The 26,832-nt window shown below is 42.1% G+C and overlaps 2 protein-coding genes across 5 annotated transcripts in view; one reads left to right on the top strand and one right to left on the bottom strand.

Moving 5' to 3' along the window:
- Positions 1-26,832, top strand: part of SNX30 (sorting nexin family member 30) — a 582,715-nt gene that overhangs the window by 117,245 nt on the left and 438,638 nt on the right. The window lies entirely within an intron of this gene.
- PTBP3 (polypyrimidine tract binding protein 3) overlaps positions 1-26,832 on the bottom strand; it is a 106,637-nt gene that overhangs the window by 34,937 nt on the left and 44,868 nt on the right. For all 4 annotated transcript variants that reach the window (XM_065550557.1, XM_042850385.2, XM_024112568.3 and 1 more), the window contains 5 exons: positions 25,404-25,479; positions 17,812-17,981; positions 15,749-15,895; positions 3,905-4,069; positions 123-233 (listed from right to left, as the gene is read on the bottom strand). In XM_065550557.1, the coding sequence (XP_065406629.1) occupies positions 123-233; positions 3,905-4,069; positions 15,749-15,895; positions 17,812-17,981; positions 25,404-25,428 (618 nt within the window). In that variant the 5' untranslated portion in view covers positions 25,429-25,479. The remainder of the gene's footprint in view (positions 1-122; positions 234-3,904; positions 4,070-15,748; positions 15,896-17,811; positions 17,982-25,403; positions 25,480-26,832) is intronic.

Consider the following 26,832-nt stretch of genomic DNA (forward strand, 5'->3'; position numbering starts at 1 on the left):
CTAGAGTGTCAAGAAACCCTAATACTAGGGCAGCTCATAGCAAAACCATTTACATGTAAAGAACGTTTTTGTAATTTATTTTATATAGACTAAATAGGTCAGAAGTACATCTTTATGCTTACCATTTTGGCATAATTTGCATTCATTGGATCAGCATACTGAAGCAAGGCCTGAAACTGATTGTTCTTTGTGAAGGTGATAATCTTCAAGACAGTTCCAAACTTGGAGAAAATCTTAAAAATAAATAAATAGAGAAAAATAATTTAGAACTTTAAAACTATCTGAAAAATTCAGCTACAGTACACAATTTTAGCTCTTGAGATACTGTTTTTCCAAGAATAAATTTAATATTAGAAATTAACAAAATAATTCAGTTCTATCAGAATACATGTTTTGGAGACAAGTTCATAAAATATATTTTCTACTAGCCACTAACTTCCTCCCTGCCAAAAAAAATCAAAAGGTAATTCTCTCCAAGAGCAAGAGTCACTGTCTGTCAAGCTACATGCCACAGATCTTGCTCAGAACTGGCATAAAGAGAAGGGCCTTTGTTCTAGACCTCCAGAGATGCTGCAATACATGGGAGTTTTGGTTTGAAAAGTGGAGTTTCACAAAGCAGTTGAGAGCAGGGATTCACAAGCTGTCTTTGAGGATGATGGGATGGATTGCACCCTCAGCAAGTTCGCAGATGCCACTAAGCTGGGGGGGAGAGGCAGATATGCTGGAGGGTAAGGATAGGATCCAGAGTGACCTAGACAAATTGGAGGATTGGTCCAAAAGAAATCTGATGAGGTTCAACAAGGACAAATGCAGAATCCTACACTTAGGATGGAGGAATCCCATGCACCGCTACAGGCTGGGGACTGACTGGCTAAGCAGCAGTTCTGCAGAAAAGGACCTGGGGATTACTGTGGATCAGAGGCTGGATATGAGTCAGCAACGTGCCCTTGTTGCCAAGAAGGCTAACGGCATATTGGGCTGCATTAGTAGGAGCACTGCCAGCAGATCAAGAGAAGTAATTATTCCCCTCTATTTGGCACTGGTGAGGCCAAATCTGGAGTACAGCATCCAGTTTCCGCCCCCCCCCCCCCCACCACCACTACAGAAAGGATGTGGACAAATTGGAGAGAATCCAGCGGAGGGCAATGAAAATGATCAGGGGGCTGGGGCACATGACTTATGAAGAGAGGCTGATGGAACTGGGCTTGTTTAGTCTGCAGCAGAGAAGAATATGGGGGGATTGACAGCAGCCTTCCTCTACCTGAAGGTGGGTTCCAAAGAGGATGGAGCTCAGTTGTTCTCAGTGATGGCAGAACAAGGAGCAATGGTCTCAAGTTGCAGTGCGGGAGGTCTCAGCTGGGTATTAGGAAACACTATTTGACTAGGAGGGTGGTGAAGCACTGGACTGGGTTCCCTAGGGAGGTGGTGAAATCTTCATCCTTAGAGGTTCTTAAGGCCCGGCTTGACAAAGCCCTGGCTGGGACGATTTAGCTGGGGTTGGTCCTGCTTTGAGCAGGGCGTTGGACTAGATGACTTCCTGAGGTCTCTTCCAACCCTAATCTTCTATGATTCTATGACAGCTTGAAGTACTAGGTGCAAAGCTGGATGAATTCTACGGGTTCAGTAACTGAAGATCTCTTCTAAACATCTCACTTTATTTTTGAAACCACAAAAATAACTGTCCATGAGATGTGAAGCTCAAAATGCTATATAATTTATTTATCAAGAGTAATCAGTGTGTACAAGACGATATCCCTGCCTCTGATAGCTTAGAAGACATAGAAAGACAAAAAAAATCCACTGTAAGACTCAGTAGAAGGAGAAACTGAACACAAGTTTTCCCCTCTCTCCACTTCACTCTTTGTCATCTCTTGTCTTATACTTGTGTTGTAAGCTCCTCGGGGCAGGGACCATCTTTTTGTTCTGTGTTTGTACAGAGCTTAGTATAATGGGGTCCTGGTTGCTGACTGGTCCTCCTTGGTGCTACAGTAACCAAAAAATAATAGTAATAATAAAGGACCTGAATAAGAAGAATGTGGGGAACACACTGGAATTGGAGAATATCCATGCATACGACACTGCATGTGAGAGAGCAGAAAGGGGAGTGGAAGGAAGAAAGGGAATGTTGTTGGAAGAACATGAACAGCAAGGAGGAATGCAACAAAACACTAGATCCAAGTGTGAGCAGAGTTGTGGAGGGCCTTGAAGGCATGGACAATAAACTTAAACATATACATTGGATGTGGAGAAACCCATAGGGCTAGTTAGAAGGAAAAGCAACAATCTGGTCAACAGATGAGGAAAATAACGTGGTTGCTGATCTCTGGATCAACTGGGGGTCAGCAATATGGGTAACAGTAATCGAGAATGGAGGCAAGAACATGGACTAGTCTTTTAAACATTAGAATGAAAAGGAAGGGCTGAATCCATTGTCAATATGGTCAACCAAAAACCTATGGCTAAGGCTGAGAGTGTCATGGAGATCACAGAAGTCATGAATTCCGTGACTTTCTGTGACTTCTGCAGTGTCTGGTGCTGGCTCAGGGGCTGCCTGAGCTGGGCAGCCCCTGGGACAGTAGCAGCAGTTTGGGTATGTGGGAGGGGGCTCAGGGCTAGGGGCAGGGAGTTGGGGAGTGCAGGGGAGGGGGGCGGTGCTTACCCTGGGAGAGGGGGTGCTTACGCGGGGGGGGGCGGGGCGGTGCTTACCCTGGGGGGCGGTGCTTACCCTGGGGGGGGCCCTCCCCAGATCCCACTGGCATGGCCCCCGTGCAGCTCCTAGGCAGTGGAGGGTCTCCGTGCTGCCTGCAGGCCCCACCCCCGCAGCTCCCATTGGCTGCGGTTTCCTGCCAATGGGAGCTGCAGAAGCTGGTGCTTGTGGCAGGAGAAGCGGAGCCCCTGTCCCCACCGCCTAGGAGCTCTAATGACACGAAGCCAGGTAGGAAGCCCCTGCCAGCCCAGCCACACACCCTTTCCTCCCCCAGTATCAGTGGCGGTCCTGGGCCACCTCCCCCAGCACATACACAGCGCCCCCGGACTGCCCACGCTCCCCACCCCCGCCACCTCCAGCACGCATGACCCCTCACCCAAGTTTTAGTCAGGGCAGGTATTTTTAGTACAAGTCATGGACAGGTCACGGGTCATGAATTTTTGTTTAGGGCCCATGATTTGTCCGTGACTTTTAGTAAAAATATCTGTGACTAACACATAGCCTTACCTATGACTGCTCACCCTAACCACTCGCCTATTTTTTAAGCCTCCCAAGCTTATGGTTCCTACACTACAGCCATCATCTTTGGTAAAGGACAGAACAGGAATCTCTATTACAGTCTTTTCATCACGCATCTTAAAATTAACCAGGGGGTTGCTGCTGATAAAGCACTTCCCCTTGCCCAGGGGCTAAGTATACAGTCTCTAGAACACACACTTCCTTCAAATCCATATAAATTAGGTTATTTATAGGTAAACATTGCAACTAAAATAAAATTATGTCAGTCTGACCGTCCAAAAAATGATAATGAAACCGAATATTTACATAAATTCTTAGGAGCAACTGTATGCCCAGGTATGAACTATCAAAAAAATTGGCAAAAAAGCTAACAAAGCATTCCAGTTTTGCTGTTTCTTCCTCAACATGCTGTTTAGAAGTCCTTATCCAAAGAAGCAGGAGGATCAAAAGAAGGCATGGAAGTGTCACTAGTAAGAACAAAGAATAAATTTGCCATTTTGAATTAAATCCATTCAAATATGGTTCTATAATAATTGACTACAGTTCGTCTTGAAGTGGCTATCCTCATACAAGTTGAGCACCCAAAGTACAATTTCGAGACAAAGCATTACTGGATTTACACTAGCATTATAGATAGTATTTAATAACCATTTGTTTCCTCTCCCCACACCTGGTTACCTGATACAGCACTTCCAAAGTGACAGGGTAGAAAAGGTTTTCAACAATAATTCGGAGAACAGAACTTTGACCTGGAAGGAGTCCACCCTCAGTAGCAGGAGCACCTGTAAGGGCTAGGGCTCCAGACTGCACAGCATTCACTGCTTGCAATGCAGCTTGGGTTCTCTGAGAAAGAGGAGGAAGATAAGAGTTAACGTACATAAACAATTCTCATGCAAATAAGAGTGTATCTACTCCCTCTTGGCTCCCCAGGTCATCTGCCTTTCTGCTCCCTTCTGCTGGAGCCTTCCTCCACCATACTGACTTCCAGCCTTCTCAGCCTGCTCCCTGCAGGGTTGCATACTCAGGCTGTCTGCTTGGAGGCTAAAGGAGAGCCCCACTTCTTCCTAATCTCAGTTTGCCCTTTATATCCCACCAGGCCTACTCTCAACTTTCTACCATGTGACTTCTGGGACCTGGAAATGTGAGCTAAGCCCAGCACAGGGTGAAGCTGAGCCCCAATTCCCTTAAAAGCCTCATCCTGGGACACATACTATGAACTGTGAATGCAGGCATAAGAGGAACTAGTTACTCCCAACCCCCCACCAGACCCTCTAAATTGAAATCCAGAGGCAAGAGATAAGAAACATGAGTACAGAAAAATTAAATGGCAAAAAGGTTATCATTAATGCAGAGTTAAGGGTGCCCAGTGATAGTGTGGGCCCTTCCAGAACAGCAAGTCAAACTTCTGAAAACCAGGACATACAGTATTAAGGTAAACGTCCACACAATTTTAACAATCTTAATCTAACACAATCTTAAAAGCTGGGAACAGTTACTGGAAATTACTCCAGCTGCATTCACTGTGTTAGGTGAGCATATTAAATGGTGGAGGAACAAGTTGGAACAGTTTGGAAGAGCTGTGATTGTGATATGAAGAGACCTGGGAATTTGTTTAAAGCACATTACAGAGCTGTGACACTGCTATGAAGAAATCTGGGTCAAAATCCTTGCCATGTGCGTTGTCAAAGGTTAGGTATCTGTACCTACAGGTTCCCAGTCTGCATCATTTCAACACAGAGTTGTGTATGTTGTGTCATAGCAGGACACTGGGATTTTTTTTGCCATGGGTACTGTCAGTAGCGAGGTGGGATATAAAAGCAGTCTGTGGATTTAATAGTGATATGGGAAAGGCGAGGTTACTTACGCCGTACAGTAAGTGGAGTTCAAGATATTTGTCCCTATGGGCACTTCACTTCAGGTGCACATGTATTCCATGCACCTTTGATAGCAGATTTTTGGCAGCAGTGCCTTTTTGGCCCATGCGTGCTCTCCAGGCATCCTCATACCCCATACTGAGGAGATATAGAGCCATGTGAATGAATCACCCCTCAGTTCCTTCTCCTCTACAAACTCTCACAATACAAGAGTTCAAAGCAGAGGGGATGGAAAGCAGGTAGTGGAGCAGCACTCATAGGGTCAAACATCTCAAAGAACTCCAGTTACTGTACAAGGTAAATAACCTCTCCTTTTTCAAATAATGTCCCTTTAGGTCTGCCACTCCAGGTGACTCCCAAGCAATATTTCCTGAAGAAGGCGGAAGCTTCGGAGAAGATTCTAAGACCGATGGCAGAACTGCAGTGCTGAGAGGCACATCTGCTCTAGAGGCATACACTAAAGTATAATGTTTGGAGACAGTATGAATGGAAGCCTAAATGGCAGCTCTGCAAAATTTCTGCAACTGGTACATGTTTTTAACAGTGCCATGAAAGTAGCTTGAGATCGGATAGAATCTGACGTTGGGGCTGTTCCAGAGCCTCAACCAAAAACATCAAAATGGATGACCAGCGGAGGAAGGCTGGGTAGTCGTAATCAATACAGAAGACGGATTACTTTTCTGATAACTAGATTTCTTCTTGGGTGGCTCAGTAGGCCGATGGAAGGTACGGAATTAGACTGGTCAGGATCTCTGAGCCATCTGTGACCTGCTAACTCTTTTGCACAGGTGTGTAGATCCAAAGTGAGCAGTGTGGACCTTGAACCCTTGAGGGTGTGGCAAAGACTAATCAGTATACTCATTGAAGAGCTTACGTATGTCAAAGGGAAGGTCCTCTACAGTGGTCTGAACAGTAGCCAAGACCCTTGTCATGAGCTGATCCTTAGTGATGATCGCGTTCCACTGGTCGGTTCTTGATGTTCCAAGTGGACAGATATTCAATAAATTATATTTGCTGTAGTTGATGTGATTACATTTTACAGCTTGGTAATTTGCAATCTTGTACTGTAGCATCGTGAAAGAGTAGCTCTTGCAATCAAAGACATCTGTGCATTTTTGGGTCCATCATAAAATGATGCCCTGGAATGATATCTGCTGCGCTTGTTGAGAGCATCAACAACCAAAAAGTTAGGAAGAGGGTGTGTAAACAAAAATTCGGAATTTTTCACTGGAACAATTTGTCAGCTCTTTTACATGCAGGTGAGACGGTGACATGAAGTCTCTGAAGCGGTTGGCCCTTGAGAAGACGTAGGCTTTTTTGGAGGCAGGTTCTGTCTGAAGAGATCTGGTTCTTCCTTTCCTAGAAGCCCTACTGAGTAACCTCTGTGTTCTTGTCCTGCAAAGATCTTAAGGAAGCTTAAGAGCACACCGTTTAAAGTGCCCCAGTGTGATGGTCACAAACATAGCAGGGTGGTGAGTCTCCAGCAGAGGGGGCTTTACCAAGGCTATATGACTGCTACAGGCAGTGAAGAGAGAGAATCTGAACTAAAATGCCAAGACCTACATCCCTGAACAGGGTTAAAAACAGAACAAGTACAAAATGAGAAGGTATTGACAAGAGGAGAGAAGAAGAGAATAAACCAAGTGTCTTATCCACCACACTGAAGTGAGTTTATTTTCATCTCACCTCCTAATTGTGTTGTAAATATTACTGTCATCTGACCAAGCATTATATTTGCCACGTAAAAAGGGTGGAATTGGGACAGAGAGAGACTCTCCAACAAAATGTGGTCCATAAGAGAATGTGCCAAAGAAGCAATCCCCAGTGTGACAATGAGAGAACCACTGCTGTAAATGAAAATTTTTAATTCTGATATTGAACTGTAATTGTGTCACACAATATGCTTTTCAATATTCATCTTGATCATCATGAATACACAGCACAACCAGTTGTCTCTAGAAGCCACACAGGAATAATACGAAAGTCTTACAGACATGTATTGCTACCTATCTATTTACTTTCATACAACTGTAGATTTTCTGCTAAATATGTATACAAGAACACAGGTAAATTCTCCAACATGCTGTGCTCCAGAATGCACAAGCATATGAATTAAAAGATTCATATCTTTGATCCCAATGCTTCTAAAGATACTGTGCTTTCCACGTAAACCAAGCTTCAATAACTCCTCGAGGCAGGCAGTTTTGGTATTTTTACTTTTATCAATGGAGTACTCAACATGGAAAATCTGATTCTTATTTTCTGCTAGAAAGCCCAGGGAGTCCACAATGGAGATGACAATTAGCTATTAATCCTTAGACCAATACCCTGGGAGAATGTTCCTGAATTATGACTTCCAAAGTCGTTAATATTAACAGCACAATTAACAGAATTGTGAGAAAGAGGCAATCAGCATCTAAAGTTAAAAATAAAAGTTGCTTTTAAAAATATAAGGAATCTGGAAGATAGTTATTCCACAATGACTGGAGTTTCTGATTGCCTAATTATGCTGAGGGCATCATGAGGGCAGCTTCATAATCTTGATTAGAATCAGATGCAAGGCTCTGAGATGGACAGAGGATTGCAAGGCAATTTTTTCTGATTATCTCATATGCTTACCATGGTGGCAACTTGAAATTCAATGGAACTGAGGCCTGTAGGTAAGCATGCAACTCTGGAAAGAGCAATTTCATTCCCATCTTCCTCCATATGATATTAAGATATATACATTCAACTTCTCAGTTCAAGACCATCTCTAGGTTCTCAAATATCCTCACACAAAAGGAGAAAAGTAGTATGGTTTGAAAAAGATTCTTTTAGCAGGCATAGTTATCACCTGTGCTGTTGCCTAGAGTATCAACTGAAAATTTATATTATTAATAGTATGCCATTTAAAAAGTCATGTGCCACTTTAGATTTTAGGGAAGCCATGAACTACCACACTTTTTGCAAGTTCTCTCATTGCTGTGATGAGGCTAAGACAGAGGGACCTGAGTTGCTAGCATCTGCCCTAGTAGAAGAACAGTAGGAATGTGTAATAAGATCTAATTTTGATGTGAAGGTAAATATTTAGTAGGCCTATGTCATAAAGTCACCAGAATCCAGGGCTGCCTAGTAAAACATCAAATAGCTCTATGCAGAACCTACACCCTCACATCTGCTGAGCTGTTTAAGCTGCATTGTCTTCAAATGGCTGTCCTTTGGTAACAAGTAAATACATTAAAACTGGCAGAATTGTATTTCATGCTATATATTGTTAGACAACCCCAAGATACTAGATAGGCGAATCATCTCTTGAGTCATGCCTTGGTGTTTAAGGGAGCTGGAGGACACAGGCAAAGGTAGAACCTCTCCCTTTGCAAGGCTTAATTTGTGCAATAGCATCAGTCACTGAAAGTCTCCAGAACCCTTCTCTTTGCCACTGTATGAGTGCAAAGGTCCCATAAAATAGAGATATTAATCCCGAATACTGATCTGAAAGTCCATCACAGAGAGGCTCAGAGAGAAGATGAGTCTCCTAACTGGTCTATCCCTTACCATGTCCCAGAGCAGAAATCTATTCCCCGGTCACACTGCCAAACATCTAATGAAGTCTCCAGAAATCTTCCTCCTGGAGAAATATTTTGCCCTCTTTTCCCTCCCAAAGCTGCTGTATCAAAAGTTCTTCCAAAATGAAAATGGAATTTTTACCTGGTCATCTTTCCAGGTTTTTAAACAAAGTTGCTACCTGATCTGCGGTCACCAGTTTGGTGGTGACGTTCATGGCACACATTAACGTATCAAATACAGAAAGCTGCATGCGAGCATTTACATGGGATTGATTTGATTCCTTCATTCTAAATTGACTCACTGTGATAGCCTATCCAGGCAGGGAGAAAGAGGAGACAGGTATCTGAAAGGCCATACTACAGTCTTTCAAAGAGAGCAGCCACAGTCTATCTGGTCTTTATGTAAAAAGATAAGTTCAAGGGGGATTAATGTCTTGCCAAGAGACTCTATTCTTATCTCTACATTGGGGAGCTTCATGAGATCCTTTGAAAAAATGCTAGAGTTAAAGAATTGTTTGCCGAGGAGCTGTAAAAGAATAGTACAGCAGAAGCCTGCCCTGAAACATTTCAAAGGTTTCCATGTACAGTTTACTGCTTTTCTCAGACTGGGAAAAAACTAGCACACAATTAGCTGACAGAACCAGCCATCGCCTTTTCTGCTGGCTCCTCTATACAAGCAGGGTAAACTGCTGTTACAGCAGCCTCTGACACTGCCCAACTCAGAGTGAGAAGCCACTGCAGAATCTGTCAGCCCCATAGTAAACCGTTAACCTACTTTCTAACAGTGGCCAGTGACAGATGCTTCAGAGGGAATGAACAGCACAGGGCAATTTCAAGTGATCCAGCCATTGATGAACCTATCTTCCAGGAACTCTCCAATTCTTTTTTGAATCCAGTTGTATTTTTGGACTTAACAACATCCCATGACAATGAATTTCCACAGGTTGACTGTGTGTTGTGTGAAGTACTTCCTTTTGTTTGTTTTAAACCTGCTGCCTATTAATTTCATCAAGTGACCCCTAGTTCTTGTGTTAGGTGAAGGGGGTAAAATAACATTTCCCTATTCACCTTCTCCATCCCATCCATGATTTTATAGACTTTTATCATATCTTCCCTTAGTCGTCTCTTTTCTAAGCTGAATAAACCCAGTCTTTTTAATCTTTCCTCATATGAAAGCTGTTCTATACCCCCTAATCATTTTTGTTGCCCTTCTCTGTACCTTTTCCAATTCTAAAAAACCATTTTTGAGATGGGGTGACCAGTGTAGATAAATCTCTGATAATTTTCATATGACTTTACATTGTGCCTCTTCATATAACCTTGTGGTGGGTCTACCCACGTGTGACCTCTGTTTTCATGGGACTTTGTATCAAAGCCTCATTTAGAAACTTTGCATTGCCCTTGGTATAATATTATAGCCCCTAAGGATAGAATAAGATAGAAGAAAAATTTCTTTTTGCTAGCAGTAAAACAAGAACTCTCCCCCCCCCACTCTTAATCAATTGCCCTGTTGAATGAATGAGGTGTGGATGAGCAAGGCATGGAAGGCAGCACCTCCAGACAGCCTTAACTGTTGGAGAGGGGCTGGGAGCCAGACCCAAGGACAATAAAACGTGTCAAGTGGGCTCATTAAAGACAAGCAGACATACGGAGGGCCTCGGGGGTTAGAAACAAGCACCTTCTTTTGGAAACACCCTTTTTGCAGCATTGGGACAACACTCAAAAGAAAGCAGCACAAAGGACCAATGGACACAGACACAGAGTTTGAATCTGGTATAGATTTGCATAAGAGGAAAGCTGCTTATAAAAGTGAGGTGTCTTGCAGAGGACCCCGGGTCTCATCTTGTCAACATGGGAGCATCGATCCGGATCGGCAGAAGCCCGGCTCCACCCCCTCCCCCATCTAACTCACCTGGCCAGTGAAGTTAAGGGGAGCAACTAATTGGTAACAACAAGACGGAGTGTGTTTGTGTGTAAGTGTAATATATTATATGCATATAATACAATGTTAATGAATACACGTATTACTAATAAATGTGGCGTTTTGTCTTATTCCCCCTGAAAAGATCCTGTGCAGTGCTTTAAGTACAACACCAGAACTCCATACAGTATTCAAGGTGTGGGAATATTGTGGCTTTATATAGTGGCATTATATTTTCTATTTAATTATCTCTTTCCTAATAGTTTTTTTTTTTTTTTTTTTTTTTTTTTTTTTTTACTACTGCTGTACACTGAGTGGATGTTTTCAGGGAATTATCCACAAAGACTACAAGATCTCTTTCTTGAATGGTAACAGTTCATTTAGACCCCATAATTTTGTATGTATAGTTGAGATAACTTTTTCCAATGTACATTCATTTGCACTTAACACGGAATTTCATCTGCCATTTTGTTGCCCAGTCATCCAGTTTAATTAGATTCCTTTGTAACTTTTCAAAGTCAGCTCTGGACTTAATTAGTAATTTTTTTTTTTACCATCATCTGCAAATTTTGCCACCTCACTAAACATCTCTTTTCCCAGATAATTTATGAATATGATGACCAGCACTGGTCCCAGTACAGATCTTTGGGGGACCCTGCTACTTAACTCTCTTGATTGTGAACACTGACCATTTATTCCTATGTTTTGTTTCCTATCTTTTACACAGTTACTGATCCAGGAGAAGACATTCCCTCTTATCCATCATTGCTTCGTTTCAGGGTGGATAAAAATCAGTGGTTTTTAAAAAATAAAAAAAAAAACAAAAACTGATTTTATTTAAATTAAGATTTTTTTGATAAAATGCTTTTTGAGGAAAAAACCTATCTAAAGATAGTTTTCATTAAGATACATTATAGCTCAAAGATATCTCATCATGGAATAGAGATTATAAATTCTAATTCTATAGTATGACACAATATAGTCATGTAATGTTCAGGAAAAGTTTTGTAAACGAGTTCCAATAGTTCATTGATTAGGGACCCATTCTTATGGGATTCCAGGGGCATCTGTATAGATTATTTAGGTTAATCTTAGAAGATACCATCAAAGATGCTTAGTTTTGCAGTTCTCAAACTGTGGATTTGTGTCAGAGATAACAGGCTTGTTAACAGCAAAAATGTTTTTAAATAAATAAAATAAAAAAATAGAGGAGAGAAATAACAGACCTTAACCCTATCGCCCCTCTGCAAATTTGTGTACACAGAGTCAATCCCTTACTTCTCTCTAAAAGTACAAAGTTTCAGAAAGTTCAATGAACAGAAGATTGTTGGGGACGGAATAGATCTGGACAAGGTGAAGAAGTCTGGAGATAAATGTAAGAACGGAGGGACAGGCAGTAGAAACAAAAGTGAAACTGTTTGAGCAGCATATTCCAGAAGTCCTGAGGTCTTTCTGAGCGTAGCCTGCATTGATTTGAGATCTACCATACCATTCTCTCACTAGAAGGGAAAAGCTATAATGGCAGCAGGCCAGAAAAGAGACCCAGTTTGGGAATATTTTAATGAAGTTCCTCTACCTGTGGGTAAGACAGGCATGGGTGCAAAATGCAAACACTGCAACAAAGAAATGCAAGACCAGGTTGCCCGAATGAAACAACATCATGAGAAGTGTTCCTTCTCAGGAGGAAGCTGCGTTGAAGATGATGAAAGGAACATGTCTGAACATGCAGGATCTTCAGGTTGGTAAACTTTTTTATTTCATACTTCTTTCTTAAGGACTGCCTGTCTTCCTTCTGGACTATTCTTGAACTCTCATTTTTGAGCAAAAAAATATATTTGTTACTCGATGGTACTATCATTTTAGATGCAGTTGTGATAAAAAATAAATAGTTGAAATAGGCAGATCTTCCTTTTATGCAACAAACTCTCCTTTCGGTATGATTGAGAACCCACACTTCATTAACACGGTTCAGTCATTAAGACCAGGATACAGTCCACACGTCGCAGGCAAATTGCTGGATGAAGTGTTTGAAAGAGAAATTGAGCAGTGTGCAAAAGGTCCAGAGCAGGGTCCCCAACATGGTGCCCGCGGGTGCCATGGCACCCACCAGGGCATCTATGTGCGCCTGCCCACTGGCCACCAGACAAGCAACTGCTGAAATGCCGACAAGAAGCAGCAACGGCAAGAAGCGTCACCGCTGAAATGCCACTGATTTTCGGCGGCATTTCGGCAGCGATGCCTCTTGATGACACTACTTCTTGGCAGCATTTCGGCGGCTGCTTGTCCGGCAGCCACAGTCCTCGGCAGCTAGTCGTCTGGTGCCCGCCACACAAAAAGGTTGGGCACCACTGGTCTAGAGGGTAAAATTGTTAACCTGAGTCTTGATGGGTGGAGCAATGTCCACAATGATCCTGTTGTATGTGCTTGTGCGACAACAGAAGAAGGGAATGTCTTCCTTACAGAAACAATTGATACATCAGGAAATGCACACACAGCAAAATACTGCATATTTTTGTGCCCCCCGGGCAGAAAAACACAAAAGAAACACAAAAAAAATCGGGGGCGAGGGACATGCATCTCTTTCCTGGCTGCCCAGGCTGTTCCAGTTTGGGGGAGGGGGACTGGGTGGGCATGCCTGCGGGGGAGATGTCGATCACCGTCAGGGGGCGGGGCTGGTCAACAAACTCGTGTCATACTGTGGCTCGAGGGGCGTGGAGGAGGATAGGTCTTTTTGTTATGCAGGAGGAAGGCTCTGTCCCCAAGGCAGAAACGTACCAGTCTGCCTGCCTAGTAAAATGTCTAACTTCTTGAGAATTGAAAAAACACTTACTGTATATACTCGTTCATAAGCCGAATATTTTTGGTAAAAAAAGTGACACATCAAAGAGCAGGGGTCGGCTCATAAACGGGTCTACACCAAAATCTGATGATTTTAAACTCTATGGAATCATTGAATTGAATATCTAATACAGGGATCACACAGCCAGTGTAAGCACCCTGGTGGGCCGGGCCGGTTTGTTTACCTGCCGCGTCCACAGGTTTGGCCGATCGCGGCTCTCAGTGGCCATGGTTCGCCGCTCCAGGCCAACGGGGATGGTGGAAAGCGGCGGCCAGCACATCCTTCGGCCTGCACCACTTCCAGCAGCTCCCAGCGGACTGGAACAGCGAACCGCGGCCGGTGGGAGCCACGATCAGCTGAACCTGCAGACATGGCAGGTAAACAAACCAGCCCGGCCCGCCAGGGTGCTTACACTGGCGGGCTGTGTGCCAAAGGTAGCCAATCCCTGTTCTAATGCATTGTCATTTTGTTTACCTGGAGCGTCTGCAGGCATGAAGCCCCTCAGCTCTTTGTGGCCACGGTTTGCCGTTCCCAGCCAATGGGAACTGGTGCATTGGCTGGGAACGGCGAACCACAGCCACAGTGAGCTGAGGGGCTCCATGCCTGCAGACGCTCCAAGTAAACAAAACGTCCCGATGCGCCAGCGGCTTACCCTGATGGTCCGGGAGCCAAAGTTTTCCAACCCCTGAAATATAGGGTCAGCTTATGAAAGGTTCATACAGTTTCTGCTATTTTTACCTATCCATTTTGGGGGATGGGCTTATAAATGAACTGGCTAATGAACAAGTATATAAGCAAAAAGAACAGGAGTACTTGTGGCACCTTAGAGACTAACAAATTTATTAGAGCATAAGCTTTCGTGGACTACAGCCCACTTCTTCGGATGCATATAGAGTGACACATATAGAGTGACACTCTATATGCATCCGAAGAAGTGGGCTGTAGTCCACGAAAGCTTATGCTCTAATAAATTTGTTAGTCTCTAAGGTGCCACAAGTACACTCTATATGCATCTGAAGAAGTGGGCTGTAGTCCACGAAAGCTTATGCTCTAATAAATGTGTTAGTCTCTAAGGTGCCACAAGTACTCCTGTTCTTTTTGCGGATACAGACTAACACGGCTGCTACTCTGGAACCGAGTATATACGGTAACTAAATTAGTATCAGGTTACTGAAAATTCTTTGTTTTTAAGTTAAAGACAACAGCTTTTGTTAAAAAACAAAAAAAACCCACATTAACAAAATGTTGCTGGTTAATTGATCTCATTCTCTGGAGACAGAAATGTAGCAGCTTGTCTGCATATTAACATTGTTAATGATCCTATTGCTAGCTAACTGTTCCCATTCTCAGTCAATTCCCCCAGGAACATTAAATCTGTAAAGTTTTAAGGCCCCTACGTTGCTGGAGTGATGTAAAGCCTTATAAATGACAGTAAGGGAATCAGCTAATAAGAGCTATGTGCTTTCTCGCTTTTTTTCTGTGCTAAAGTGGCACAATGGGGTTACATTTTTACTTATCCATTAAAAAAAAATGTCTTTGTGGGCAAATAAAACAATTACCAAGCAGTCAGTAAAATGTCAGGACAATCAGAACCAAGCACTTCTCAAAGTACCCAGCCAGGTCTAGGACAATGATTAGCAAAACGGTATGACTTTTTTTGCTGTTCGGTGTTCTGTAATGTAATTTAAATGAAAATCAAGGATTGTAACTGGAATGCAGGGTATTAGTTACCAAGTATTTGTAATTTAACTTTCATGTGTTTAGGTAATGCTGAATAGTTAGTGACTTTTTTCTGTTTTGTAGTTTCAATAACTTACCAAAACAATTTAAACTGGTGTGATTATATGCATTATTTTGACACACAACATTTGCAGAATTTTAAATTTTTTTGGTGCAGAATTTAATTGTTTGGCACAGAATCTCCCCAGGAGTATCTTGCCCACATACTTGTTGACTCAGTCATAGAATTGTAATAATTTGTGAGGCATGATTTCCCTTTACAAAAGCTGTGTTGACTCTTCAAATATATTTTATCTATGTGTTTGAAAATTTTGTTCTTTACTACAGTTTCACCCAGTTTGCCTGGTCCTGAAGTTAAGCTCGCTGGCCTGTAATTGCCTTTTTGTATATAAAGAGCTTTTAATGTGCAATAGCAATTTACAGACATGGAAGATGACAAGTCCCTGCCTAAGAGAGCTTACACTCTAATTTATGATTGGATGGAGTAATATCCTGTCAAAGCTGACTACTCATTTTACACTGACAGAAAGCAGTTCATTAATTTAATGTTCACTAATGTACAACTGTATTCATTTTTTAAAATGGAAGTATTATACTTACAGCCTGATTAGGCAGATTGTCAGTCTTCAGTTCTCTGTGATTGGAATACTGAATATAAACAGGCTGACTGCGGAGGTGAGGTGTAACAGGAGTGTAGTAGTTCACCATAGTAACAGCAGCTTCTTCGGAAGCCATTTCCAAGAAAGCCTAAAATCAACAGAAATATTGCAATTTTCAATGTTTTTCTGTTTGCATAACAGACTGAAGAAATCATTTATCCACCAAATCCACCTTATCTGAAAAACTCATGTGAACTAAAAGTACAGATGTGATTTGCTCAGTATTTAAAAACAAAATACTATTTACGATTTATGTTTTTCAAAATACTTTTGAGACTTGCAATTACTTTCGAGTTAACCTCAAATCCTTTTAAAATTTGTATTACAGTAAAAGAGCCCACAACCAGATCAGGTTTCCATAGAGGCACTAAACATATGATGGATGGAATGCTCTCAACACCCAATGGAAGACGCAAAATTTCTTGTATCACTTTTTAGGTCCCAAATTCAGAATTGCCTCCCATTTCACATTTAGGGTTTGGGTTTTTTTTGTTTTGTTTTTTTTTAAAAACCATAATGCTCAATGTTCACTATGCTAATGTCATCATACCTACCACAGAACTTCATTAGGACCTGTAGACTGCCCAAAGGCACAAGGACACGTACATTTTTGTATCACTATTTTGCAAGAATTTGTTATTTTGTATATAATATTAAACTTTGTAAAATCAAGTATGTTGAAAAAACAGTCTTACTTTACACACTTAGTAAATCTGTAGGCTCCACATCATGGTGGTTGTGACATAAAATGAATGCATCACATCAACCAAGAGAGTAATACACTGTCTTGCAAACACAAACATGTGGCAGGGATAGTTATATTGAACTTTAGTGACTACAGCACCCTGGTAATGAGTTAGATACGTTCCTGGAACCAGTGGCATAGCCAGCTCCTAAGAGGAGGGGGAGCAAACATAAAAAAGGCTCCCTCCCTTGGCTCCTCCTCCGGCCACTCCGCCTCCCCCCCTCCTTGGCTGGCTCCTTCGGCCGCACCGCCCCTTCCCCCCGACATGGCTCCTCCGGCCCTGCCGTGCCACTCCCGTGGCCCCCCTGCTCGCTCCTCCGGCCACGCCTGCCGTCCCCCGTGGCTGCCGACCGCCGGCCGCAGCAGCCAGCCGCGCCCCCATGGCTGCCGGACGTGCTGTGGTGTGTGTGCCCCCACCCCCGCTCCTCCAGCCGTGGCTTCGGGCCGCATGCCCCGCTCCCCCCCCCCGGGCTGCGCGCGCCCGTCAGCCCCCCATGGATGCCAGCTGCGCTGCAGGCGGCCAGCCTCCACACACACACCCTCCCCTCCAGCTCCCCCCCCCCCCCCCCCCGGGCCAAAGGCGCCGCTTTTGGCAAATTTGCTGAGGGGAAGCAGCTGCTTCCCCTACACCCCGCTAGCTATGCTAGTGCCTGGAACCCAGTGCTGTCCCCAACTACCCAATCATCCAAACATGAGAATATATCTACTCAGTTAAGCAGTACAATGGTGCACAAACTGGAAGCTGGTTAGTGTCAAATGACAACACCAAAACAAATGCCTAAAACACTGGGCTTTAAAAAAAAAAAAAAAAAAAAAAGATTTCACTGTTTATTCAGGGTAAAGCTTATGTTTACTTAGTTAAGCAGAAAACAGTTTGGTTACCTACTTTTTATTTAAAGAAAAACCTTAGTTCTCTATCCTCAGCAGATGTCTGAGAACAGCTGTCAGCATGAGTACTCTTGTACAAGACAGACAAAAAGCATTACTCAGCATGCTGAACATTAAGTAATAGAATAATCCTATTTCATCTCTTCCAATAATACAAAGAATGGCATATTATGTTAGGCATTTACACAGATTTGATGATCAATACCACTGCATCATTTAAAAATGTTTTACAACTGATGTGCTAAAGTCTTGAATAATCTATAAAATAATAATTGGCCCTACAATATTTCAGCCAAATTGCAATATCTAAGAGGTAAACTTGTATATAAGTAGTGTTCTCCTGTATTTTACTCATGCAAATAACTACATACCTGGCTTTTTCCTTTCAACATCAAGAGATTGGTTACTTTGCCAAAAGGGAGACCTAATGAAATGACCTCTGCTTCAGTGACATCATTTGGAATTTTACGAAGATGAAGGACACGAGAAGGGGAGCAGGGAGATCTGTCTCCTTTAAATTTCTTGTTGTCATTCCCATTAGCTAGAATATTAGAGAAAGAACAATTACTACAAAATGCATAATTCTGAAAAAGTAGTCAGATGGTTTGTTTCCTTTACTAGTATTAAAGGTGATCACCATCAGTAGTTATCAATACTAAAAGAGACTCAATCTATAATCTACTCAATTAAAAACATCAAAAGTAGTTAAAAATACAACATCTGCTCACGATTTCCTCTGCAAACTTGTGTGGTTTTAGAGCCACCAGGTCATGACCCTCTCCTCCAAGTCCGTCTTCAAGGTCCATGTGTACCATGTCATGTACAAGAAGTTAATCAACTAATCATACATTGAAAGGCAGTTGGAGATAGCTGATAAATAAAAATTTACTCTGTGTTCTATTCTTCTCCATCACCCTTTTTCTGTTGCTTATATTCCTTGATTATAAAATCATTACGGTAGGGAGGGTCTAGTGTGACTAAAGCAACTAGTTAAACTGTGGGTCCGAATATAAACAAACGTAAAAAATTCTCACCCATATTCTTGGTTAAAAAACAGGAAACTGACTATACAGAAAGTGTGGTCAAATGCACCTATAAATAAGAAACATTTTATTCTCTAATCTTGTGTTACAAGTAGATAAAATTTAAGAAGAGTGATTTGTAAGTTGGCAGTTTCCATCTAAGTGACACATAGGTTAGAAAGCTCTTATCAGAAACCTCAGGATGTCTGTTGTGAATAGCTGGCAAAAGTACATTTTTTGTGCTTTTAATTATATCCCATTGCATAACAAGGAACCAGACTCTACCACATTGTAATCTGAAGGAAGAAGCTGTAACTACAAAACTTTCCCCCCCATATTATCACTGTCACAGTTGAGGGCAACTGTACCTATATTCCTTTCCATGGTCTACCAAGGGCACCTACTTTTAGGCTTTTGGTTCCCAGCTGTCCCCTCTCTTGAGCAGAGATTCTCCAGGCAAATCACTTGACACAGGTTCTCCCAAAAGTTCATTCTTGTTTGGCACACTGCTCAATACAGTCCCTCTGAAGTTGATAACATTTCCCAGGGTTCACATCATATATTACCCCCCTAGAGAGGTTACATACAATCACAGCCCACTGTAATACATAACCTTAGTATTTAGTACAATGGACTCCAAAAATATTTAATTTTAATTCAGTAAGGTTTTTCAAGGTTATGGTAACTGTAGTTCAAGATGTTTTGTCCACAAGGATCCCACTGTAGGTATGCACAAGCCTGAAATATTTTAGCCACCAGTATCTGTTGGAGCGGTGTATGCACCTTGCACACCTCTGCGCCCTCCTCTCCATCAGGGGTATTAAGAGTGAAGCAGACACCATTCAGTTTTTTTACCAATACAGAAATACAGGGAAGAACTCCATATCAATGAATAAGGAAGGAGAGTCATGGGATCCACAGGAACAAAGGCATCTTGAAAAACTTGTTACTGTAAAGTAAGTAGACTCTAAGGAGTCATCCAGAGGGATCCCATTGTATGTGTATAACTAGCAATTACCTCTCAAGTAGGTGGGTGATAAGAATCCTATCTAAATAACTACTGTAGGACAGCCCTTCCAAACTGGGATTCTGATCTAGAAACTGACACAATGGAGCGGTGAGTGGTAAATACAAGAACTGAACTTCAAGTGGCCATACTACAGAACTCAGAAATAGGGATTTCTCCCAAAAGCAAGCTACAGATGTCAGGGTCCTAGTAGAACATACCCTAACTTGAGGGGGAAAGACAGTTATTTAATGAGCAGGAAATCTTAATGTAGTTTAACTCATTCAGAGTCTGAGGAAACAGCCTGCTCTTTAGACTTATCCAAAGCCACGAAGTTTGGGTGATAGGTTAAATGGCTTTACTCTAGCAAGATAAAAGGACATAGCCTTAAGAAAGTCTAGAGTGTGGAGTTTAGCCTCCACAGGAGATTTAAAAGCTTTAGGGGGTGGAAAACAGGAAGTATATAAATTGATTCATATGAAAACACAAAACCATTTTTGGTAACCATTTGGATGTGGCTTGAATGCAACCCTGTTTTTATGAAAAACATAGTACAGAAGGCTTGCCACCAAAGTCTGAATTTCACTAACCCTGTGAGCCAAGGTAATAGCTACCAAAAATGCTATTTTAACAAAGGGGTGATATAGTGAACATATCATGGGTTCAAACAGAGGGTCCATTAAAGATAGGAGTACAGCAATCAAGTCCCAGGCAGGGAATGGCTCTAAATAGTGGAAATGTATGAATCATGGCCATCCAAAAACGTAACAGAGTTTGCCTCAGTCCATTGGGCAGCTTGTAGTTACATGACATATGCAAGATTACATCTTTGGCTTCTTTAGGACAGGTAAGTTTATCAACCAAATACAATCTGAACTTACAGGTAGAAGTTCTTCAGAGAATGCTGTTCTCTGCACTTTGGTGTACAGATCCTCAGAATGGGGTCCACCACCAACTGGTGGTCTGTAGCCACTATCTTAAATTCATTTTTGGTCTCTGTAGAAGCTTGTCCCATTGCAAGCCAACAAGGATTGATAGATGGCAATATGAACCTGCAAACTAACATAGAAGATCTATCTTCTTCGGCTCCTTATGTATGGATGTAGATTTAGGGAGTCCAAGCATCTTAGACTTCATGAGTTGCAGTCACAACCAAAAGATCCAAAGACCAGGTGGGTAAAAAAAGTACTCAACCTCTTGGGGTTGGGTGGGGGGTTACTCAGTACCTGCAATTTGCCAATATAGATGTTTGAGACACATGCAGTGGTCTGCCACAGGACCACAACAGGCATGGCTAAATGAACCTGGGTTATAGGTGTCTGAACTGTCATTTATTAGACTTCTCCAGAGCTCTTTAGACCTCTCGGGGAATCTAAAGTGTCCACCACTCTTCTAAGGTGGTCCTGGAAGGCCCTGAAATAGTTGATTGTAGATTAAAATGGAGTCACAGCTTCCACTGTCCATATCATTGTCAACATCAGTTGAATACATTAAGTCCACAAATTCTTCCACAAGGCCATCTTTCTCACTCTTACTCATCACTCAAGCTGCTCTGAATGGGACGGCTGAGCATCCCTAGAAAATTCTTTAAGAGGAGGCAACTATAGTCTAGATCTCGGTGCAGCTGAATAAGAAGCAGAGGAAAGATGTTGACGGTTCCACAGAGACCAAGGGGGTCAGGACTGTGTCCCATATCAGAAGTGCACATGGTACCACAAAGGCGAAAACGGTTCAAGTCTCGCAGGTCCAGGATAGGTTGCAGACCGCCCTTGGGATTAAAAAGTAGTTGGAATAGAACCCCTTGTTCCCATACTCTGGAGAAACGAGCTCCACCGCACCTAGCTGCGGTAAGCCCTCTACCTCCTGTGCGAGGAAACTCCCATGAGAAGGGTCCCTGAAAAGGGACAGGGAGGGGTAGTATCCCTTCTGGTGTGGACGGCACTGGAAGGGACATCATCTGCGTCACCTGCAGGGCCTCCGGCATGGACAGCACACGGCGCGAACGGAAGCCTCTGCCTCTATCCAGGGTAGCCAACAGGGAGCAGGTTGGGCTTTGTCACTCCACAGGAGCTTGGGCCCGAAATCCCGACGTGGGTGAAGTTGCCTGGCGTGGGACTTTGCTCACACCCAGTCTTATCCTTTCCCTTGCAGGAGGGTGGAAACTGACCTTGCACCATCTTCTTGGGCTTCTTGGTCGGAGCCACGGATGGTGATCGGTGCTGGCTAGTGGACGGTCCCAGTGGGGCACTGCGTACCAAGGTCATGGTGCTCAGTGCCGGATCTGAGCGTTGCTCCAGTGACAGGGTGAGGGCCGACTCCATAAGGAGTGCTCTGAAATGAATATCACGCTCCTTCTTAGTCCTTGGCTTGAAGGACTTGCAAATTTTGCATTTTTCATGAATGTGCCCTTCATCCAAGCAACGCAAACAACTGCTGTGTGGATCACTAATTGACATGATGAGACTCTTGCAGTGATCACAGGGCATAAAGCCTGGGGACTGGAGCATGCCCTGTCCTGAGGCAAAGTCCCATTTGGGACCTACAAAGTGTCTAACTATAGCTAAGGGATTTATAAACACTAACAGAAAACTATACACACTATAATACAAGAGATAACTAGTTTGTACGAATGAGCAGCAAGAGCACTAGCTGAAGCAGCAACAGTTCCAGCACCGCGGCAAAAAGGAACTGGGGGCGGGGGGGGGGGGGGGAAACCATCGGCGCTCTATATACTGCAGCATGTGCATGCCATTCCAGGGGGTGCTGGAGCCAGTCCCCTACAGATACTGCTGAGGGAAAAACTTCGGGCACAGGTGCATGTGGCGAGCACACACACCTAAGTTGAATGGACATGCGCAAGCACTCAAAGAAGAATTACTAGTTCTAACATCTTGAAGGACAGTGACCAGAAACAATCAGTTCAGTTCACTAACTACAAAAAATACTTGTTTTGTATTTAAGACTCGTTGAACAAAGGATGTTTTGATAAAGTTTTTTTCCTTCATGAATCCAGCACATTTAAGGTAGTTTTATTTAACTAATACACATTTTAAAAATGCTGGTTTGTGCATTTTTAATTGATTTCCAATTTCCATCTAAATGCAGCTTGATACACGACAAGTAAAAAAGTAATCTAGGTAAATAAGAAATGTGTCATTCACTATTTTCTAATGTAATAAAAAGTAAAAATTAAGCATCTAAGCCAAGGGTATGTTACACTATATCCACACATATTTATTTAAGCTATTACATAGTATATCCTCCCACCAGAACCACCCCCAAATTAAGTGTAAATGCTACATAGAGCTGCATATCAAATTATTTTAATAGTTACTAACCAATAAGAATAAATAATATTTTTAGGAAAATAACTAAAAACTATATATGAAAACCAAGATTAAAATGATTATTTAAATCAAGGTTTCCTGCTTGCTGATAGAAATCAGTTCACCCTACAAAGGAAGCGACATCCAGAAAAAGAGAGACTTGTTCTGAAGTGATAATCAGGTCTGCAGGAAATGTAAAAGCAGCCTCACTGGATTAAAAAGATGGTATCTTTGTCAAGTGTATTATGACCAATGGTGCCTGTTATCCAATATATGTTAGGTTTAATATACACCACATCAATAGACATTATGTACATAATAAGTGTTGGGAAGTTATGTTAACTGAATGTATTATGCCTATCCCAAAGTTCTGTTTATCCACGTCAAGCGTCCCACAACACTTTGCAAAGATGAAGTCAGCTTTGGCATTAGAAAATAGGAAACTTGTCAAAGCAAAGACTCATGAAAACATTGTACTGAGTACAGTTACGGAGTACTTTCATGGCTCATCAGCACTTCAAATGTAGTACTCAGAACAAGATATGGGAAAGAACAGGACAAAACCGGTACAAACTAGTGGGTTAAGCAGTTTTGTAACTTGTAAAAATCATACTATAAATACTATTAGGTGAAATGCATACCATTGAAGCATACCTTCTGTGAAAGGTGAACATACTGCAATAATTCACTTCACTGAAGATAGTTATGTATGTCTCCTTTTCATATTGTACTGATTTGTCTTTAGACAATATATTAGGTTAAGTTTGGTTATTTGATCTCTTGAACATTTTTAAGACTGAATGTCAAATGGAATCAAACAATTGGTATTGGTATATTAACTAAAAGGTGTAGCCAAAGTCTTAGAGGTCTTATCAGGGTGCAGTACTAATGAATCTGTGGTACATGGCACTCATGCTAATTGTGCAGATGAATCAATGTTGGTTACCAAAGATAGAGGATGCAGCACTGCAGGTGAAGAATGTGATTCTGGAGTCTATTAAGACTCGGTACAAATGTGATTTCAAAGGAGCCTGCTTAGACAAGTCAGCACTTTTAGCCTTCTCAGTCATTATCAGCAATGGTACCAGTGCTAAGCCCCATCTGCAGATCTTTGCTCCGTCCTGCCTCGGGCAGCAGGAGCCAGACTGACTGAACTAAGGAAGACTAATGGAAAGCTCAGAGTGCTTGATAGAAGCATGAGATCACAGAGTCATACAATCTCTTAGAGCCCCAGAGTTATGTATCTAACAGCTGGAGCACTCGATGGAACTAATTTTGAAGGTTGGACATTAGGAAAAAGTTCCTAACTGTCAGGGTGGTTAAACACTGGAATAAACTGCCTAGGGACGTTGCGGAATCTCCATCTCTGGAGATATTTAAGAGTAGGTTAGATAAATGTCTATCCGGGATGGTCTAGACAGTATGTGGTCCTGCCATGAGGGCAGGAGACTGGACTTGACCTCTCAAGATCCTTTCCAGTCCTAGAATCTATAAGCAAGAATAGACTGCTTCTGAGAGGGATTCTCAGATTCAGAGACATATGCATTGTCTTTTACATCAAATATTACTTCAAAGGGACATCACGCACTGTGCTTACAAAAAGAATCATAAATGGCACTTAGTAGGTATACGAGATTTCCCTAAACAAAATAAACATTTTGTATGTGCAACATTGGTAGGCATAGCTCTCTCCTAGAAAAGGGCAGATTTTAAAGTCCGGAGACCTGCCCGCCACCATTGGATCTCATTCCTTGGTACTGAGGAAAGACTCAAAGGAAAAAAAAAAAAAGTCTTTTCTAATAAAGGAAACAGACTTAAGTAAAACTTCATAAACTATTAACTTTATAAACTATATAATTACACTACATACTATACATGTATATAAAAACATTAACTAAACAAACAACCCATACAACCACATTTTTGAAGCGAAAGCTGAAGAGATGAATGCTCAGTGAAGCAGGTGGTCTCAAAGAACCAGGCCTCTTCGGCTAGCATTACGTCATCAGAATTGTTCTGGATTTCATCTCAATCTTCTGAATCACTCTTAACAATGGAATGGGAGGAAAGCATAAAGAATGGGTACCTGAGAATTTCTACAGAGATTACTGGTTTGATCATGCCTCCTCAGAGGAGGTAATCCTTGGTCCATTATATCAATGAAACTGAGTGACTTCACCAGTGCTGAACAAAACAATTTCTGGTGTTTTTAAATTTAGTTCTATATCTCTTTTTGATTATTTGTAGATCCCACTGCTCTGTAGTAAATCTTTGTTCAGGTTTCAAGGAAGCAGGGAATATGTCCACCAATCAGAATGGGTGCCTCAGGTTCTAATTGGGGGGGAGGGGGTATGTAGATTAGTTCTAGAATCCAACACCACTCATTAAACTGCGAGAAGGGTTCACTACAGAGTAAATCTAGGCACTTTTGCTCCCCAAGGGCCTGAATTTGCTCTCTCTGCAAGAGTCTAAGACTCTGGGAGGGCTGCTCATAAAAAGGTTACACGAGAGTATGAAGGAAATAAAGAAAATCAGATTTCCTGAAACTGTGCTAACATTGATAAGCTGTAAAACTATGGTAAACTTTACAATTATCTTCTTAAATATACCTGTAGCTGGAGTAGAATTGCTCATGGTAAAAGGCCCGTTAGTGATACCAGAAGAAAGAAGCTCGTCAGATCCACGCTGAAAGATAAAATGCAAGATTATCAGCAAAGGCACTTCTGGGCAACAGTGAACCTTTTAATATAACTAATGAATGACTTTAATCACTGACTTTCCTAGTTTTACATTTCACAATTGTTTTTAAAAGCTGCCCACCACATATTTTTGTGATATATTGAAGAACGTACATTTCAACAACAAAGAGAACAAATGCAAATGTTGTCGCCAGCCACGTCACTCTAGCTGGCCATTATATTTCAAGGTGCTAATGTTTTCTGAAAATGAGCTTAGCTATATTAAACTGAAGACTGGACTAATCTACTGCTTATTCTACTATAATACAGTTTATATTTAATATATCAAGATAAGCAGCATTAACCATATGCAGATTTATTTGATCAGACCTACCATAAAAAGTCTACCAAGAGATATCCAAGGACTCAACTAAATATCAATATAAGCAACACAAAAATGAACAATTTTGACAAGATACAATATTTAGTTGTAAACATGTCACTAGTCATTCAAGGCATCATGTCTGTTGTACATTACAACAGCAATATAGTATGTGAAAAAGTTCATTATGAAGAATGTTTCTGTATTTCCAATAGTCACTTTAAAAAGTTGACTCAAACTTAATATTAGTGGATGACATATGTGGGTTTAGTCCATTTTGTGACCAAGACCTGCAATTTTTTTTTTTTTTTAACTTTTTTGGAGGGAAGTGTGGTGGGGTGTTCAGCCCACACTAGTCTGGAAAGGTTAATGAGGCCGAGATGGGGCCAATTAAGCGGACAAGTCATAGCTGATGAGAATTAGGTAGCCCAAGTAACCACAGATTGATGAAGGAACCCAGCTGAGAAGGAACAGGCAGGGCTAGTATAAAGCCAGGAGGTTGGCAGCAGAAAAGGACTGTAGGGAGGGAGCCTGTAGTCACACTGGTTTTTAGAGAGGGCAGGAAGGCAACTCAGTAGTGAGTAGAACCCCAGGGACTGCAGGCCCTGAAAGAAGGGTTTAAAGAATGAAAGCCTAAGATGGAGGTGGAGTAGCAAAAGGTGGAGTAGGAAAAGTCTCAGAGAAAGGGGAGCAAAGTGGGACCTCACAGACCTTGACTGCGGATTAGGTACCCAAGCTGGAATCCAGAGTAGAGGGCAGGCTCAGGTTTCCCAACCAGCCATGGGGAAGTGGCATAGTCAGGGCAGAGAGGGAGAAAATGGCCATTTTGGATAGAGAGACTTTGATAACTCCTGGAAGGGGGAAAGCACAGTGACCTGGCTGAAGGACAAAGCCACAAAGTGAGCACCTTGAATCACAGAGGGACAGGTGGCAGGGTGAGAACGAGCAACAGAAGTGGTGGGGGGTGTCAGCGCTGGA

This window comes from Chrysemys picta, chromosome 6, assembly GCF_011386835.1.
Source record: "Chrysemys picta bellii isolate R12L10 chromosome 6, ASM1138683v2, whole genome shotgun sequence".
Lineage (NCBI taxonomy): Eukaryota > Metazoa > Chordata > Testudines > Emydidae > Chrysemys > Chrysemys picta.